The sequence below is a fragment of the Echiichthys vipera genome (assembly GCF_963691815.1).
Source record: "Echiichthys vipera genome assembly, chromosome: 9".
NCBI classification, from domain to species: Eukaryota; Metazoa; Chordata; class Actinopteri; order Perciformes; family Trachinidae; genus Echiichthys; species Echiichthys vipera.
This window is the reverse complement of record NC_139834.1, coordinates 17,962,614-17,981,704: the sequence shown is the minus strand read 5'-3', so window position 1 is coordinate 17,981,704 and position 19,091 is coordinate 17,962,614. Positions and strand designations below refer to the sequence as shown.

Here is a 19,091-nt window from a genome sequence, read left to right as displayed (position 1 = left end):
ATCTTGTTAGCCTTTCACACCCCTGCGTTGTCATGCCTTTACTGTAATTATTTCCTCTTAACCTGTTTTGACCTCCCTGTATTCTAACAGGACTGCAGTGTTCTAGCTTTTGTGCTCGACCACTTACTACCCCACACCCAGAATTCGGAAGACAAGGACACTCCAGCTTTGGCACGTCTTTTCCTAGCCAGCCTGGCAGCTGCTGGCACGGGCACTGATGCCCAGGTGGCCCTGGTCAACGAGGTAAAGGCTGCCCTTAGTCGAGCACTAGCAATGACAGAAGGTGCCGAAAAACATGCTAGGTAAGCAGCATAAACAATAAGTAAACCTACCTGTTATTGATACTATATATGACTGATTTCTAATTTATAGAAACAAACAAACCTATACTCCCATTCTCACTCACCCATCTTTTTCACAGGCTTCAGGCAGTGATGTGCATAATTAGCACCATCATGGAATCTTGTCCCTCCACATCCAGTTTCTATAGCACAGCAGCAGCCAAGACACAACACAATGGCATGAACAATATCATAAGGCTCTTTCTTAAGAAAGGACTGGTCAACGACTTGGCCCGTGTGCCTCACAGCTTGGATTTGTCCAGGTACATGATTACACTATAGTAATTTCATTTTACAGTTTAGATAGACCAGGAGCCTACGTCATGTGTGTGTGATCTGTGAATTAATTAGTTAAATGGGCCCCGTGGGATGTACTTATAAACAAACAAAATGATTTAGTTTAATTAGCTATTTTTACATTCAGTGTTTCTCACCAAAACATATTCTGTAATTGTCTAGTGCATTTGCTTCCCTCATAAAACATTTAATAAGCTAGTTTTTTGAGTATTTTAAACCCTGCATGGTTTGCAACCATGTTTACAAGCTTGTAGCCTACTTTTTCCCTGCCTTTGTTGGTGCATTGCTACATATCTTAGTTTGTTACCACCAACTGTTGCATCAGTAGAATGATCTGACAGTAGTGGTTGGACATTGCATTGCATCAACCAGTGTTCGTGTGTATAATGAACACATTCATAGAAAAACCGCCCCTAATAGCTAGTGCTATTAGGGGCCTTAAAGGACAACCTTTAACTGGCTCAATTTAAACATGGTTAATTGTAACCCAGGGTCGACAGAGCAAGTTTATTATCCTGGCTTTCCTGGATCCCCAATTTTAGTAAACCAACTAATGTAAAATAGTGATAAAGTTGAACTTGTGTTTTGAGTTGGCTTTGCAAAATAAATTCTAAAATCAGTGTTAAATGACTCAATATTCTTCCTTTACATGATTTGGTTTAGTCCCAACATGGCCAACACCGTAAATGCTGCCCTGAAGCCTCTGGAGACACTGTCCCGCATTGTTAACCAGCCCAGCAGTCTATTTGGGGGTAAAGGAGGCTCAAGCAAGAACAAGGCTGAACATGACACTGTGGGCACTGCCCGGGACAGCAACAGCAACACTCAGGACCAAGGTACGCACTTTGTATGCGATCCCGTCAGTATTTCTCGATCCAATGATTCTAAATATGTCTGTTGGCTGATTTGTGGCATCTGTTTTCAGGAGAGTCTGGTGAGGCAGAGCCAGTGGAGGGCAACCACAGGGTGCAGGGAACCGACAACGACTTGATGGATGGAGAGACCGAGGGAGACACAGTGGTCATTGCTGGTCAACCAGAGGTTCTCAGCACACAGGCTATGCAGGTGATTGACACTGTATTATGCACACCTCAATTGTAACATCTATAATTAAAGCTGCAGTAGGTACAAATAAAACTGCCTACTGAGCTCCACGGTGCAATGCCCTTTTCTCCTCTTTATGGCTAACATTGTATTTCATTTCATTTTGTGCTTATAGGTAGAAAATGAGTTGGTGGATCTGATTGATGAACTGCTGGAGAGAGATGCTGGCACTGTCAACAGCACAATTATAGGTAAGCCAATTGATTAATTTGGAGGGAAAGAGACGGTAAAAAGGCAAGGAAAAGCTTCGAGTAGTAGTTTGCACAACAGCTTAAGCCTTAGTGGGACGGTTACTAGATACAAAAACATCTATAAAATTGCAAAACAAGGAGTTAACTGCACGCTATAATTACAGCTCCCTGTATTTCAATAATACAAGGAACCACAGAGCTGATGTACCTCTTGTTTTGTTCTGTCAATCAGTGGGTCGCAGCGGTGAAGATGAATCGCAAGAGGATGTGTTGATGGATGAGGCCCCCTCCAATATTAGCCAGGCATCCACTCTTCAGGCCAACCGGGAAGGTGAGACATTGTCACCACTATGTTTGTTATAGTAAATAACAACAGTTGTTACGACAGGTTTCCCTGATGACTTAAGATCCTAAGGGACTCTGTTTCTCTCTCCATCAGACTCCATGAACATCCTGGAACCAGAGGATGAAGAACACACACAGGAGGAAGATTCTAGTGGCAGCAATGATGATGAAGACAGCCAGGATGAAGAGGAGGAGGAGGAAGAGGAGGAGGAGGAGGATCAAGTATGGATTAATGCAATGAATTTTAGTAAACAAGTCTTAATTCTTGCTTATCTTTAAGACTCATGGCTGCTAATTTTCCTTAAGGACGATGAAGAAGGAGATGAGGATGATGATGATGAAGGTTCAGAGATGGAGTTGGATGAAGACTTCCCTGACATCAATGCCGCGCCACACATCCGCTTCGAAAGGTTTGACAGGGATGATGACCTCATCATAGAGTTTGACAACATGTTCTCCAACAACGGTAAGCAGGAGGATTTATTACCAACTTTTACTCGGGTCAAAATTTTTTTTAATTACACCACACAAGATAAGATGGGTAGCCCTCTTTCTAAGTAGTCTTTCTCATCTCACTCACTAAAGCTTGGGACATCTCAAATAAGGACAATTACAAACACAAAAAACAAAACGCATACATTTGCTCTCTGTATATTTTTCATAAATATTACTCGGGGTTGTGCCAGAGCTGTCCCCCTAATGTCTGCCTACCGTTTCTTTTTTGTTGTTTTTCCATCAGCTGACATCCCTCCCTCCCCAGGCAACATCCCCAGCTCCCACCCTCTGATGGTGCGCCATGCAGACCACGGTTCGCTCACACTAGGAGTGGCAGGCACTAGCAGTCGTCTGGCTCAGGGCATGGGTCGCAGCCAGCGAACATTGCGTCAGCTCACTGCCAACAGCGGACACACCATTCATGTCCACTACCCTGGCAACCGCCAGCCCAACCCTCCGCTCATCTTGCAAAGGTAAAAGCATGTTGGTTTCTTCATAAAGCAACATATCTGGTTTGCATCTATTACACCACCATTCTTTGTTTGAGTGATACTGCTAATTGAAAACGTGTCCGTCTCTACATCATTCTTTAGGTTGTTGGGTCCCAGTGCTGCAGCAGACATTTTACAGCTTTCCAGCTCTCTGCCTCTGCAATCTCGTGGTCGGGCCCGCCTTTTGGTCGGAAACGAGGATGTGCACATCATCGCTCGCTCCGATGATGAGTTGTTGGATGACTTTTTCCATGAGCAGAGCAGTACTGGGGGACAAGCAGGTGGGAATCACTATTCAGTGTTGTTAATCTAACAGCCTTTTGGTTTAGTATTAGCTTGAATTTCTAACATGGTTGTTTTTTCTGTGTCTCTAGGCACACTCTCTAGTATTCCCACTGCCTTAACTAGATGGACAGATGAGTGTAAAGTGCTGGATGCTGAGAGTATGCACGACTGTGTAGCAGGTAGGTTGGTCTTGAGACTTTTTTCAATGGAGACAAATGTTAGCGTAAAAAACATGGAACATGTCTGGGTACCTCAACATTGATGTAACATTTAGTGGATGGCTATTGATTCTTTCAGATACTATTTACATTTTGGAGAATTGATCACTATTCATTTGGATTTTTATGTCCAAGTAGTATTTGGTATCAGTTGCCAATGAGGGCTTGTCGGATCTTTCTGTGAAACCAATTGTCTGACGAGTCATGTTGCCAAACAAAGGCCATATGGTCAAATATAAATAATGAAATCACTGGTCCTGCTTTTTATGTTGGTAATTGAGATTGAAAGCTCATTTTGATCGATTTTCGATTCGAAATAATGACACCCCTAATGTTATTCTTTTTACTTAGTTAGATCAATTCTATATATTTTAAGCTAAAGTGAAATTGACTGGACTTGGTGACTCGTTACCCTTTTTTAAGCTACAGCCACAAACAAGGATGCATTCTGATATGTGTCTGCTTTCAGTGGTGAAGGTGCCTATCCTGCAGCATCTGGAGAGTCTGCGAGATGAAGAACTTGAAGAGCGTAGGGAGAAAAGAAGGAGGCAGCTGGCTGAGGAGGAGGAGTCTAAGCAGAATGAGAGGAGGGCCTCTGGCGTAGAACAGACCAGGGAACAGAGCCTGCAGGTTGGCAAAAAAATTTGTTTGGCTGTATAGGACAGGGAATTTTCAAACCTAGACATGCATGCATTTTTTCCCATTTTTATTCACTTGTTTACTAATGTTTTTTGTCCATAGGGTTCTGGATTGGGGACAGTTAATGGTGCAGAGAACACTGCAGGTACTGACATTTGTATATATTTTTGTTTCCGTCTTAATTTTAAAAATTCTTATCGGGAATCGACACAACTCAGCGACGGACACCCAGAGACAAGCAGACAGCAGAGCGTGCTGTGGGATGAGGTAGTAGTTTGTATAGTTTTAGGATCACACCAGATCTGGGAGATAACTATACAGTCTACTGTCTTTCTTATAGCAATGCTATACCAGCTGGACAACTCCATCTGCTGCAGGAAATCCATTCGTAACCTGCAAATGGCTCAGATTGTTATCAAACTGAAAAATCTGATCTACAGTGGTGTTTTTATTATCCAATTACACATATTTACATGATATTTCTGGACTACTAACAGGCTAATGTTATATGTATATTGTTGGCATTGTATTTTCCTGCAGTTGGCTGCGCTGTGGTGAGGTAGTAAGTTGTGTTGTTGTTGGGGATCAGGATTGTGCACCCCGTTCAGGAGATAACTATACAACTTACTGCCTTCCTCAGTGGAGGCCCTTGTCATCTGTGTTGAAAATAATGAATAACCAAACAGCATATCGCTCTTTCAGTTACATTTGTATAGTTATTATATGTACTTGCTCCTCTTCTTTTAACATCAGTCATTGTACCTTGACTAAGAAAAGTTTTGGTTGCAATTGTGCATAGGAAAAATGTTTTCTATAATTGTAAGATATTGTAAGGGCCAATTTGATAAGTAAGCATTGAAAAAATTGCTAGTCACTTACAACAATTATTCAGGAGTATTTTCACGTATTTCACTGTTTATAAACTGTTTAAACTATGTTTAGCCACAAAAAAATATCAATTAAGTTTTCCACTCAAGAATGCATACAAATTATGTCCTTGTCTTCACACTAGTTTTCTCTCTGGATGATGCAGAGGGTGAGCAGGCTCAGGGTGGTACAGTGTCATGTCTGGACCCACCCAGGGTCTCAGAAGGCTTCCTCACTGCACCCCCATCTGGAGAAGTCACTCCCACCACACCTGCACCTCATGAACAGGCCCTAGTTTCCCTAGAAACTGCGATAAGTCAGCAGGTCCACCAGCCAATTGCTGACCTGCTGCTGGCTGAGTCGCATGCAAGCTCACTGGCTGCTCTGGCGGGGGCAGGCCTACCACCCTTGTCGGCTGCTGACAGGCTAAACAGTGAAGCGGAGGCATCTCAGATGGAAATGTCCCCTGCACCCACAATCGGTGAGAGAGGCGGAGGAGGTGTTGGTGGTGGAGGAGGAGGAGCATTGGATGAAGGCAGGGAAGGTAGACTAACTTTGAAAACTCTCTTTATACAGACTGGCCAACAGTAAGGACACACATCTGTAATGTAAAATATGTTCTTTACCGTGCTTGCAGCTAGTATCTATCATTAATTCACACTGTGAAATACAACTCACTTACCCAAGGAATTTTGCTACAGTACACTGATTGACACCATTTCTTAACCTTACCCTCTCTGTCGTCGTCCCCCTCAGCCTCCCTGAGTCCAGACATTGTGGAGACCTCAGAGCCTGCAGTAGTGGGTGTGTCACAACTAGAAGGGTCACCCATGGATACCAGCAGCCCTGCCTCTGCCACTCAGGAAGAAGCTGCTCCCAACCCTGCTCACACTGCCCAGCTGTCTCAGGAGCTGTCTGGCAGTGGGGAGAGTGGGCTGACGGACCGGCAAACAGATGCAGAAACTGGGTTAGTAGCTTGAAGCGTCATCTCTGACCAAATAAATGTTCAAAAGCACTATTATGTACAATAAATCTCTTGGCCAGATAACCATAAATTGTTATGCCTCTGCACCTGACATTTTTTTTTTTTTTTTTTTTTTTTTTTTGGGTCGTCCATACTTTTGTCCCATTCTTGCAAACATATCTCAGAAACCCCTGAAGGAAATATCTTCAGATTTGGCACAAATGTCCACTTGGTTTCTAGGATGAACTGATAAGATATTGGACGTCAAAAGTCTCTGACCTCACAAAACACATTTTTGGCCTATGCTAATTATGACAACATTTTACACAAATAAACTGATTAAAACATTTTTTTAATGAGCTGAAAGAAATCACTTTCCACGAACTTCCTTTGCAGCATTTGGATTTAACATTCAATTGAAACGTCACATATCTTACACTCTGTATTTCTTGTGTAAGGCAGTGTTTTTGTATGCCCTTGGTCTACTGTGTAAATCATCCTAGTAATTCATTACAAATATTGCTGGAGACTGATAGCCATTTTTCTTTTATGACAGCTCCACTTCTGTCTCATCACCTGGGGAAACAATGCCCAGAAGTGATAGCGCTGACAGCCAGTCTCAGGCTATCCAGGAAGAACCCCTCCCTTCCACCAGTAATGAGGATGAGGACCCACTTGCAGGTAAAATATATTGCTTTCCAACTTTTTCTGCAGTTTTTCTTATTTTTAATAAAATATTAAATGTCAATGTTTTTGTCTTGGCAGGCATTAGTCTGCCAGAGGGTGTGGATCCCTCTTTCCTGGCAGCTCTTCCTGAAGACATTCGTCGAGAGGTGCTACAAAATCAGCTTGGCATCAGACCACCCTCCCGTCCTCCTGCTGCCACCACCCTGCCTTCCACAACTGCACCTGTATTGGGAGGACCAGGGGTTACAGAGGTCAGCCCCGAGTTCCTGGCAGCCTTGCCACCTGCCATCCAGGAGGAGGTGAGAGACTCTCTGCTGAAATGGCAAAATATTACTGTAGACATAATTCTTATCTTTTAGACCTGCCAACTGGGAAAAACTGTCAAATGACTTATTAGCACAAATCAGTTCTTCTAACTAAGCATGCCATTGGTTGTTTTAGGTTCTTGCCCAGCAACGGGCAGAGCAGCAGCGTAGGGAGCAATCCCAGCAGCCCACACAGGGAGATACCCCTCTGGATCCAGTAACCTTCATCCAGACACTGCCCTCAGAGCTTCGCCGTAGTGTCCTGGAGGACATGGAGGACAGCGTGTTGGCTGTCATGCCCCCGGACATTGCTGCTGAAGCAGCCGCGTTGCGTAGAGAGCAAGAGGCACGCCAGAGGCAACTGATGCATGAGAGGTTGTTTGGTCATAGCTCATCTTCAGCCCTATCAGCCATCTTGCGCTCACCAGCCTTCACCAGTCGGTTAGGGAGCAATCGTGGCGTCCAGTACACACGACTTGCTGTGCAGAGAGGGGGCACCTTTCAGATGGGAGGAACAAATCACAGGTAAGGGTGGACAGTGATCTTATCTTTTTTTTTTTTGTTAAATGACAAGAAGAGTTAATAAGATGATATGTATGAGGGAAATGTATTTGTGTAATCTTAATCAAATCATACTGAACTTTTGAAAAGTGACAAACTCATTATATGTCCTTTTGTTTCCTCAGACCATCCAGTTCCACTGTTGACTCCTTGTTGCGTCTGCGTGGCAGATTGCTGCTGGACCACGAAGCCTTGTCCTGCCTGCTGGTTTTGCTGTTTGTGGATGAACCGAAGCTGAACACCAGCCGTCTGCACCGCGTGCTCAGGAATCTCTGCTACCACTCTCAGACACGTGGGTGGGTCATTCGCAGCCTGTTATCCATCCTCCAACGCAGCAGTGAGAGTGAGGTGTGTGTGGAGACCTCACGTCTGGAAGACTCCCGTGGCAAGAGGAGCAGCCAGGGAGGCTGTGGAGGAAAGGGCACTGCTACTTCCTCCCTCTCTTGTTCATCCTCCTCTTCTTCATCTTCATCCTCATCTTCCTCCTTAGAGCTACTGAACAGGGTGGAGTCTCGCAGCTCCAGCCAGCTTTCCTGGCTCTCTGTTTCTATGGACGCAGCCTTGGGCTGCCGGACAAACATTTTCCAGATTCAGCGAGCATCAGGAAGGAAGCACGCTGACCGGCACTCAGCTGGGGGTTCTACAGGATCAGGAACACTGGGAGGAGTGTCAGCTGCTGCTGCAGGTGTCACATGTGCTGGAGGTGGAGGTTCCACTGTCCACATCCACCCACAGGCTGCTCCAGTGGTCTGTCGACACGTGTTGGACACACTCATCCAGCTAGCTAAGGTGAGAGTCCACCTATTTAAATCTACATTGGATTCATCATCTATTGTATGTTGTAAAAAAAAATGTCAATTAGGTTATAATATTTTTTTATTTCTTGTCTGTCCCTGCAGGTGTTCCCCAGCCACTTCACCCAGCAGCGCTGTAAGGATCTGTCAGCATCTTCTTCTGACCTGGACTCTCGTCTTTGTTCAATCTCCTCTGTGGGAGGGGGTGGAGGTGGGGGCTCCAGGTCAGGGTCTCTGAGTAACCCCAGCTCCAATCCCTCAAACACCCAGAACTCCTTTGGCTCCACTGCCGCTACTCTCCAGTCTCTGGGAATCTCCACTGATTTTTGGGACCTGCTGGTCAAGCTGGACAACATGAATGTCAGCCGCAAGGGCAAAGCCTCTATGAAGACAGTGCCTCTGGGGGGCAGTGCAGAGGCTGAGGGGGCTCAGTTAAGCCTGGAGACCTCCCCTCTCGGCCAGCTGATGAACATGCTATCCCACCCTGTAATCAGACGGAGCTCCTTGCTCACTGAAAAGCTGCTGCGTCTGCTCTCCCTCATATCCATTGCTCTGCCTGACAACAAGGCCACCGAGGTGCCTGCTGGACACCCCACCCCACAGGCTGGCATTCCCACCACAGCAACCAGCTCAGGAGTCACAGCCGCAATCACAACACAGGGCACGGTGTCAGCGGGCACTACCCAGCCTACTGTGGCTGGCCCAGGGGCCTCTGTGGGAGCTGTAGCCCAGGCTACATCCTCAGGGACAAGTCTAGCAGCCTCCCAGACATCCTCTACAACAATCTCTATATCCACCTCTACTGGAATAACTTCTGCAGGTAGTATTAAATTATTCCAAAATAAGTTGTCGTCATTTAATTTAGACTTTACAGTGTAACAGCAATTTCAGTAGTAAATAATAATAATGATTTGTTCTGTCAAAACAGGGAAACTGAGGAGCACTACTAGCTGTACAGAGAGTGACAGCAAGATGGCCTCCAGTGGACTCACAGAGAAGCAGCTTCAACTCTCTGTGGAGGTATGAGGGAAATTGTCATAGGGTGTCATTCATTCTTCATGAGATGTGCAGGAATGTCCATTACCAAAGTGTGACTGTGCATCAAACAAAACAAAGATATTGCTCTGAATAACTTCTACTGAGGATTAATCAAGGCAGGCCAGTTAGCAAACTAAGGGGAGAGGTTTAGATGATGTAGAACAGAAAACCAAATTTTAAATCTGAGTCAGGAATCATGTTTGATTTGTGGCTTTGGGCTTGTATTCGTTTTGTATCCTTCACGAAAGTCTTAAACATTTCAGTATTTTTGAACATTAAAAGGGTTTAAAATAGATATCTATATTACATATAGATAAAAGTCAGATAATGCAAATGCCATCTGTATCCCAAACACTAAACAATAGAAGGTTTGATTCATTAAGGAGCAAGAATTCCTGCTGTAGTTACGACTTCATCATTTTTATCCTATTAGACATTAGTATGAAGTAATTTTCTACTTCAACTTCACCATGACAATGTTCTGCAAGAATGTTTTTCTATTTGATAAATCAATTTAGCAACAATTAAAGCCCATAAAAAGACGACGGCACTGAGAGCTTGTTCAAAGCAACAATGGCGTCTCTTAATGGGATTTGCTTAAATGCTGCGATAGCATCAGTTTTATCAGAACAAGAAAGTTTTTGAGAGAATTGAGCAGAGAACGCCACTGGAAGCTTTTCTCAATAGAAAATTTGTTTTCTCTCTTCTCCTGATTGACTTTGGGGAGAGTTTGATAACTTGTAGCATCATTAGATGATGACTTTTCAGGCTGTCACAGCAAGACACAACACTATGGTTGACTATTTGTTTGTCTGTATTTCTTACACCTTTCTGCAATTTGATGAGTAATCCCATAGATGTTTTTTTTTCTTTTTCTAATAACCCTTTTCCTCCTCCTTACTAGGTGTTGACATCTCACTCATGTTCAGAGGAGGGTCTGGAAGATGCAGCTAACATCCTGCTGCAGTTATCTAGAGGAGACGGTACCACCAGAGACACTGTGCTCAGACTGCTGCTCAGTGGAGCTAGACACCTTGGATACACTCTTTGCAAACAGATCGGTCAGTGATGGCCCACTAACACGGATGCCAGTTCTCATGCTCCTTTTTAGGCAGATAGATTTTTCTCTTCCATTCATTTTTTTAATATTCTTTCTCTTTCTTTTCTTTCTTACTTTCTTTTTTTCTTTTTCTCTCTCTCTCTCGTTTTCTCTCTCAGGCACATTGCTGGCTGAACTTAGAGAATACAATTTGGAGCAGCAAAGACGGGCACACGCTGACTCGCATTCCCCAGATGCCCCTTCTGAGGATACCTCCCTATCAGGCAGACTCAAGGGCAAGATGACTAGCAGGTTAGCCAGTGATGGTTCTGGGCCACGCAGTGACTTTAGGTTGTCAGCACACTTGCAAGAGAGACTAAGGTAGACTGATTCTGATTAACCTAAACTGTAGTTAAATTAGCCTGAGTTGCCCTGTTGTATTTGTTTTGAATGAAAGTAAATTTGTCACAACTACAATTTCCTTTACCTTGTATGTGGTTTGTTGGTTGGGGCACAGGTTTGATGGCTCGGAGAGTGTGGTCATTGTGGCTGCACAAAAACGCACTCTCGGGGGACGTGAACTCCAGCTTCCCTGTATGAGCTCCCTAACATCGAAGACGTCAACACAGAAGTTTTTCTTGCGGGTGCTGCAAGTCATAATCCAACTCCGTGAGGACACGCGGCGGGCCAACAAGAAAGCCAAACAGACAGGGCGATTAGGTAAGAAGCTGTTACATATACACAGTTCTCTTGATGTATGCATACAATATTCTAATGATGTATCAACAACCTTCTCTTCCCTCTCCTAACGGCCAGGCTCCACCAGTTTGGGTTCAGCCAGCAGCATCCAAGCTGCGGTGCGTCAGTTAGAGGCCGAGGCTGACGCGATCATCCAGATGGTGAGAGAGGGTCAGCGGGCGCGCCGTCTCCAACAGGCACCCCCTCCCACCGCCTCTTCTGCCTCTGCCGCCGTCGCTGCTGGATCCTCAGTGGCGGCCCCCCATGCCCCCACTGGTGCTGCTCCCCCTGCTGGCACGGCTGCTGCTGCCACGGTTAGCATGGGCTGCACTGACAGCAGGCATACTCCTACTCACACACTGCACACACTTACAGTGGGAACTAATTTTAAGGAAATCCACTACATAGGATGACTATCATATTATAGTTATTACAAATTACTGTGGTGGTCATCAAGTTAAATGAAATGACCATTAGCTACCGACATGTTTCATGTCTAATTTGGCTTTGCTTGTACATGCTTTGTGCATTTTGGAAATTGATAAGCTAACCCATTACTTGTAAAGCATATCTGTCTTATTTTAAAGGAAAAAAAGTTAAACCGTTTATTTGGTATTGCAGTGTATCTTTAAACAACAATAATGCAGTGTGCAGTCTCCATACAGCCTGCTATCTCAAGTGGTTTATGCGTAGTGACAACTGCTGCCATGATGAACATCGACAGCCCTATTGACAAAAAGACAGATATGCCAGTGATCGACTGCTTCCCATTATCCATGTCTTTACATTGACAGGTTGGAATGTTGAAATTGTCTAAATATGAATGCGCTGCCTGCTACAAACAGTTGGATCTGTTCCACTGATGTTGGATCTGTTTGCTGGCTGACATGGCTTCATGCTTCTGGCCCTCCCTCCTTCCAACTCAGTTCCAGTTCCCCATCCTCTCTCAGTGGAGCATGGGAATGTCATGCATGGCAATATCAGTCCCCAGATGCTTACTACAGAGCAAAATTTAAATTAAAAAAAAAATGCAAATCACTCATTTGTTCCCCCTGTTCATCCCGTGTCTCTGCCTCTCTGGTCCTTCCTGGTTTGTTTTCCGTAGTCTGAAGTGCAGCCAATGTCTGAAGCCCAAGTGGCCCAGAGGGATGATTCTCCAATGGATGTGGACCAGCCATCTCCTCTAGAGCAGGACCCTGCACCTCTGGGTAGGACTTGCAGACTGACCCCCACATCCATGTGAACATAATGTGTCTATATAGAGTTCATAGTTCATTTTCTTTTGGGCTGTAAAAAATGACTACCCCAATCATAGTTGATGACAGTATAACTGATGTAATGGTTCAGTCAATATTGGAATTTTCTTTTTCAGACGAAGACGGAAACGCCCAGTCAGAGAGCGAGGAGAGACTTCCAGACCTCCCACTGCTCAGCGAGCAGCTGTTGTTGGATGAACTATGGGACATGCTTGGGGAATGCCTGAAAGAGCTGGAGGAGTCCCATGACCAGCATGCCGTACTGGGTAAGTGGAATCCTTCTAAAGAAATTATTCTCTTTATGCTGTATTTTATATATATATAATATAATTTATATTATATATTTATATTGGATTTATATTGCCCTTGTTTCATTTGAAGACGAGTGATTGAGAGACTTATTCTTCTAATGTTTTCTTTGTTTCCCCAGTTCTCCAGCCTGCTGTGGAGGCCTTCTTCCTAGTTCACGCCACAGAGAGAGAGAGCAAACCTCCTGTGAGGGACACCCGGGAGAGCCAGCTTTCTCACATCAAAGATGAGCCTCCACCACTGTCACCAGCACCTCTCACACCTGCCACGCCTTCATCCCTAGACCCGTTCTTTTCCAGGGAACCATCCTCCATGCACATCTCTTCAAACCTGCCACCGGACACCCAAAAGTTTCTTCGCTTTGCAGGTGAGCCTGAAAGATTTAAGGCAAATGATGAAGGCTTTGGTCTGATGTTTAGTACAGTGCTTAACAGAACTCCTTTTTATTTCTTTTAGAAACTCACCGCACAGTGCTTAACCAGATCCTGCGGCAGTCCACCACTCACTTGGCTGATGGGCCTTTTGCCGTACTGGTTGACTACATACGGATCCTGGACTTTGACGTTAAGAGGAAGTAAGGGGGATTATCTTACACTGTCTGGTACACAGTTGTTGGCTTTTAAATCACTGACTAACTGGTCTTTTGGCCATCTCTGCAGGTACTTCCGCCAGGAATTAGAGCGACTGGATGAAGGCCTGAGGAAGGAGGACATGGCTGTGCATGTGAGGAGAGATCACGTGTTTGAGGACTCCTACAGGGAGCTGCATCGCAAGAGCCCAGAGGACATGAAGAACAGGCTGTAAGGCTCCATTACCCCTCAATCCACGTGTGTTTTCTCAGTTCAGAACCACTCAACCTGACTCGTACTCTGCTCTCTTTCTATCACAGGTACATTGTGTTTGAAGGGGAGGAGGGCCAGGATGCTGGTGGCCTGCTGAGGGAATGGTACATGATCATCTCCCGGGAGATGTTCAATCCCATGTATGCCCTGTTTCGCACTTCACCAGGTGACCGTGTCACCTATACCATAAACCCCTCATCCCACTGCAACCCCAACCACCTCAGCTACTTCAAGTTTGTGGGTCGTGTGGTTGCCAAGGCAGTCTATGACAACCGGTTATTGGAGTGCTACTTCACCCGCAGCTTCTACAAGCACATCCTGGGCAAGAGTGTCAGGTATTTTAGCTACTGGCAGTTACAGCCAAGTTACCTAATTGTTCAAGACGTTTCCAGAAACACCAAATATCGCAACAAACCATGCCTTATTTACTGCTACACCAAAGCATTGTATTGTATGCTATATTTTGCCACCTTTTTATATATATCTGCCTAATATGAATTTATGTCTGTGGTCCAGGTACACAGACATGGAGAGCGAGGACTACCCGTTTTTCCAGGGCTTGGTGTACTTGTTGGAGAACGATGTGTCCACGCTGGGCTATGAGCTGACATTCAGCACTGAGGTTGGCATCTCTTCTCTGAATGTTTCAATTAACTTCAAGTGGAAAATTGATTCTCATGTTGAATCTTCTCCTTAAATGCTGAAATTAAGTTTGTGCCCCAAGGGCTTGAGTCCCAAATGCTTTGTGCTCTCATATAATAAGTGGTGCAAAAAGTCTAATTTGGAATCTGATGGCCTTAAAATATTGTTAATGGATACCATCTGTGACTCGCAGTAAAATATTAAGCTAAGACAGTTGATACTGAAAGTCTGCATGCACTCTGTCTGTGTAGGTCCAGGAGTTTGGAGTGTGTGAAGTGAGAGACCTCAAGCCAAATGGAGCCAATATCCTGGTCACAGAGGAAAACAAAAAAGAGTATGTGCACCTAGTATGCCAGATGAAGATGACAGGTGAGATTGGGGTTGTTTTTTTTGTTTTTTTACCAAATATGAAATTTCCCATTAGCTGTAGGGCTGAATAATGATATAATGCCCAGTGTTACTGACAAAAACACAAAGTCAATGCAAATGGCTTAATGGATATCTTTTAATCAACAGAAATCATTTTAAATGTTCGAGCTGTATTTATGAAATAAATCACTCTGTGGTGCACAAAGAAAGCACTAGGTGGCAGTACTCTAGAATTTAAACTGATCAATATGCAGCAGAGGGCTAAAGGTGGTTCTCTCTGGAAGATGGCTGATTTATCATAAGCAGCTCCCTCCAGCTGCTCAACTACATTATTCAGCCTTATTTTTTTCAGCTGCTTAATTGGAAAACAATTGCCACCAAATTAGTTGATACAATAATGTTGGTTGCATGCAAAATAAAGAAAATTCTCACTACTACATAAAGATCCCTGAGTGAAAATGTTAACTTTTTTTAGGTGCGATCCGCAAGCAGCTGGCAGCCTTCCTTGAGGGATTCTACGAGATCATCCCCAAGAGGCTGATCTCCATCTTTACTGAGCAGGAGCTGGAGCTGCTCATCTCTGGCCTGCCCACTATTGACATTGATGACCTAAAGGCCAACACTGAATATCACAAATACCAGTCCAGCTCCATCCAGGTATGGATGACTCAACACGTGTACAACATTATTTAAATGTCTACTGGTTATGTTAAAGGATGACAACACCAAACCCAGGAGATTTCCAGATTCCTTCACCTCAGTAAAATGGGCACATTTGTTAATTTCAGTGTTCAGGACTAGAGATGCTAATTTGGACTTTTTTAGCTGACTGATTGCCCACCCTCATTAATTAATCATTTACCGTTAACAGACAACCATGCAGCAGTCCCAGTTTACTGGTTCAGGAAAGGTGCTTGGATATCCTTAACACATTCCACAGACAGCAGACTTTTACCCGTTGCACAGCCACAATGTTGTGTGCATTTCTTGGACACATTCAGCCACTTTCCTGTACCTGCCTGCCCATCTGTGCTAACAGTACAACTCGGCAGCTCTCCACTAGTGATTGCCCACCACATCAACCTGCAAGGTTGTCAGCTGTGTGCCTGCCAGGCATATTCTCTGTACACAATGGCAGATTCAACTCGACAGTCCTCATCGATTCAGTGGCATGGGTCACGTAGCTCTTGCTACTGAACTAGGAAGTTTTTTTCTTTCTTTTCGTTTTCCAAATGTATGGCTCTCACGACAGACTGTGCTCACAGCGGGAAGCTACGGGGCAACTCAGAGAATGCCAGGAAAACACATAACTGACACCGACGCACAGCTAAAATGCAGTTTATAGGTGCTCTCTAATAAGCTACTCCAATAAAAGGCATGTGTGGTTGCACGTCACCATGAGTTGCATCCAATTTTAAAAAAGATAATTCAATAATTTAAGTGTTTAACTGACTATTAATCGGTCAAAATTTGTACTCTTGGTTAATCCATAACTGTAACGCATTTATGGCACGACTGCCTTGAATTTCTATTTTTATTTATTTATTTTACTATAGATCCAGTGGTTCTGGAGGGCCTTGCGGTCCTTTGACCAGGCAGACCGGGCAAAGTTCCTGCAGTTTGTCACGGGCACGTCTAAGGTTCCCCTCCAGGGTTTTGCTGCTCTGGAGGGCATGAACGGTATCCAGAAGTTCCAGATCCATCGTGACGATCGCTCCACTGACCGCCTGCCATCTGCTCATACCTGGTAAACACAGCAGATTTGCAGGCATACATAATTAGAACAATCTTTTGAAGAAGCAAAATTGTGAAAATGTAACCATAATTCTCTTTCTCTTTTTCCACTCTCAGCTTTAACCAGCTGGACCTCCCAGCTTATGAGAGCTATGAAAAGCTGAGACATATGCTGCTGTTGGCCATTCAGGAATGCTCAGAGGGATTCGGACTGGCCTAAACTATGAGACTCTTAACACACACACACACAAACACACAGACATGCATACAAACACTTGATTTAGATTTGCCTACTCCTGACACATTCACACTGATAACCTTTGAACGCACGCACACTCTATCATAGACATTACTGGATTACTTGTTGAATGGCCTAGACTTACTGGTTTCTATTCCATATAAAACAGATAAAACCAGCAAGTGAAATGGACTGATTGACATTGCGTACAACACAGAGAGCCTCATGTTGACACAATTGTGTCTCCCTTCCCAATTTAATGGCAAATGCAAAAGCGGATTCAGAGGATAAAACATGGACTAATATAAGAGACGTTTTCTTCATTTAGTTTGATTTCTCTGTACAAAAGGTTTGGGAGTTTATTATGTTTAATCTTTTTTGTTCTCTGGCTGTGTAAAAAGAAAAAAGAGAATGTTGTTTGAACAGGATGGTTATAAAACCTTTGGGGGAAAAAATGTTGGTGGTTTCTTGTTGCATATTTGTGACCTCATAAGCCTTGACGATGGGGGACATTTTTTTCGGGGGTATATGAACAACTTGAGAAGTTTTGGAGATAGTCACAAAAATGCACTTTTCAAAGTTTTGTGGCATTTTTAGGAAGGATGGTACAAAAAGATGAAGAGAAAACCTGAAGGAGATAAAAAAAATAAATAAATAAAAATTAACCATAAATTCTAGAGTATTTTTGGCTATTAAATCGCTGACCCAGACTGGAGCCTTTGAATCGGAGTGGAATAACTACATGAATAAATGCGTAAAATTGCGTCTATTGTCTCTTTTAACAGTGTTTTAATCATTACATGCAGTGACTATATTTTTTTTTAATGTTTTAATTGTGTGTAATCACACCAAAGTACTAGTTGATTATTGCGCAATTTAGGTAGGGCAAAATATATTGATCGGCCGTAGTTTGAATGTCAGATTATCAAGTGAATCTCCAATGAAGTGAAATCAATCCCACACCTTACACTGATCCCAGCGATGAATCCGAACTGTCCCTCATGACAAAATCAATCAAGTGCCGTAACATTATGTGTAACGATTGAAGCATCCTGGAGCACACTTCTCATGCGCTGCCCGAAGCCTTTGTGGTAAAACAATCAGTTGGAGCATAACAGGAGCTCATTGCAGCAGTGCTGACATTTCCCAATGCCTAGTAGGCGTAGTATGCCCTTCAGTCTGAGACAATTGCCTGTACCCTTGATTATGTCACACTTCTTGCTGTCCCTATGACCTAAGAACTGAAGATGACATCCGAGAGCACTAACTTGAATGTCTTGTCATGGTATAGGCCACAAAGAGTGTATTTTTACTTAAGTCACATATTTCATCAACTTCCATCCACATAATGGATGAAAGTTTTTCTGATATTTTGGCATGTTCTAGCAGAAAAATCATGCGTAATCGATAAAAGTACTGCATGCCATTTTGGTGAGCTAGTTCCAGGGTCCCAGGTGCACGTCAGTTGCTTTCTGTACTTTTCCTGCAAGTCAAAATGTCTGCAGGGATAAAAGACTATTAATTCCCAAGGTTTTGACGAGTGGAAGACGGAAAATGAAGGTATGTTTTGCCTCTGTCTGCAGAGTTAATCCATTAGTCAGTGTTTTGGCCTTCGTAATTTCTTAACCACTAAATCAGGTAGTTTTAAAGTTACAAAATGGGGTTAATAAAAATTACAATTTTAGAAAATAAATCTTTGCTCGCTAAGTTAGACTTTAATCGTTTAAATTTGAAAAAAGTCCAATCAAAAGGAATCTGCTACTATAACGGCTAGAGGCGCCTGGTAACGGATGGAGACAAAAGAAAAAGACATGACAATGTTTCAAGAGTTCTTCTGCCTGAACACCTGTGGCTTGAAAGGTCAATTGTGATCATATAACATTACTGCAGAATAACCAGTAATGCTAGGATTTGAACATTTGGCACATTACTTTCTACTACCTGCAGGGAATTTAAGGATGTCCGTAAATAATAGACTTGAATCCCAAGGTTACTTCATGCTAACATTTTAATAGAAAACTGCCCTGTAACAAGAAGAAAATGTCACCAAGGACTTTAAGCTGATTACTTTTTTGTGGTCTGTGTAGCCACAATACCCAGTTAAAGAATACCTATGTTTGTTCTGCCTCTCTGGGCTTCCTTCTCCCCGTTTGGCTCTTCTCTCCTCCACTAAAGCCCCTTGCATGTCTACAGTTGGCACCTGTTGTTCCCTGTTTTTCTCTCAATCCTCCCCTGTGTATCCATCTTCTTTTACCTGCTCTTGCGTGGTAAATTTGTTCCACTCGGGGACCCACTACAACAG

General features: G+C 43.7%; 1 protein-coding gene across 11 annotated transcripts in view; it reads left to right on the top strand.

The window, feature by feature from the left end:
• huwe1 (HECT, UBA and WWE domain containing E3 ubiquitin protein ligase 1) overlaps window positions 1-17,546 on the top strand; it is a 41,198-nt gene extending 23,652 nt beyond the window's left edge. For 6 of the 11 annotated variants that reach the window (XM_083919497.1, XM_083919498.1, XM_083919496.1 and 3 more), the window contains 36 exons: window positions 91-302; window positions 422-604; window positions 1,302-1,474; window positions 1,564-1,703; window positions 1,858-1,933; window positions 2,166-2,264; window positions 2,373-2,500; window positions 2,585-2,744; window positions 3,018-3,246; window positions 3,367-3,545; window positions 3,639-3,728; window positions 4,237-4,397; window positions 4,509-4,551; window positions 5,419-5,817; window positions 6,030-6,240; window positions 6,794-6,918; window positions 7,003-7,223; window positions 7,366-7,754; window positions 7,916-8,579; window positions 8,690-9,404; window positions 9,513-9,604; window positions 10,527-10,683; window positions 10,841-11,042; window positions 11,179-11,381; window positions 11,478-11,713; window positions 12,505-12,607; window positions 12,772-12,921; window positions 13,086-13,331; window positions 13,421-13,538; window positions 13,624-13,764; window positions 13,854-14,141; window positions 14,323-14,428; window positions 14,700-14,817; window positions 15,293-15,474; window positions 16,374-16,564; window positions 16,669-17,546. In XM_083919497.1, the coding sequence (XP_083775623.1) occupies window positions 91-302; window positions 422-604; window positions 1,302-1,474; window positions 1,564-1,703; window positions 1,858-1,933; window positions 2,166-2,264; window positions 2,373-2,500; window positions 2,585-2,744; window positions 3,018-3,246; window positions 3,367-3,545; window positions 3,639-3,728; window positions 4,237-4,397; window positions 4,509-4,551; window positions 5,419-5,817; window positions 6,030-6,240; window positions 6,794-6,918; window positions 7,003-7,223; window positions 7,366-7,754; window positions 7,916-8,579; window positions 8,690-9,404; window positions 9,513-9,604; window positions 10,527-10,683; window positions 10,841-11,042; window positions 11,179-11,381; window positions 11,478-11,713; window positions 12,505-12,607; window positions 12,772-12,921; window positions 13,086-13,331; window positions 13,421-13,538; window positions 13,624-13,764; window positions 13,854-14,141; window positions 14,323-14,428; window positions 14,700-14,817; window positions 15,293-15,474; window positions 16,374-16,564; window positions 16,669-16,771 (7,233 nt within the window). In that variant the 3' untranslated portion in view covers window positions 16,772-17,546. The remainder of the gene's footprint in view (window positions 1-90; window positions 303-421; window positions 605-1,301; window positions 1,475-1,563; window positions 1,704-1,857; window positions 1,934-2,165; window positions 2,265-2,372; window positions 2,501-2,584; window positions 2,745-3,017; window positions 3,247-3,366; window positions 3,546-3,638; window positions 3,729-4,236; window positions 4,398-4,508; window positions 4,552-5,418; window positions 5,818-6,029; window positions 6,241-6,793; window positions 6,919-7,002; window positions 7,224-7,365; window positions 7,755-7,915; window positions 8,580-8,689; window positions 9,405-9,512; window positions 9,605-10,526; window positions 10,684-10,840; window positions 11,043-11,178; window positions 11,382-11,477; window positions 11,714-12,504; window positions 12,608-12,771; window positions 12,922-13,085; window positions 13,332-13,420; window positions 13,539-13,623; window positions 13,765-13,853; window positions 14,142-14,322; window positions 14,429-14,699; window positions 14,818-15,292; window positions 15,475-16,373; window positions 16,565-16,668) is intronic. The other 5 variants (XM_083919500.1, XM_083919499.1, XM_083919502.1 and 2 more) reach the window with 5 other exon arrangements.
• The last annotated feature ends 1,545 nt before the right edge of the window (window positions 17,547-19,091 follow it).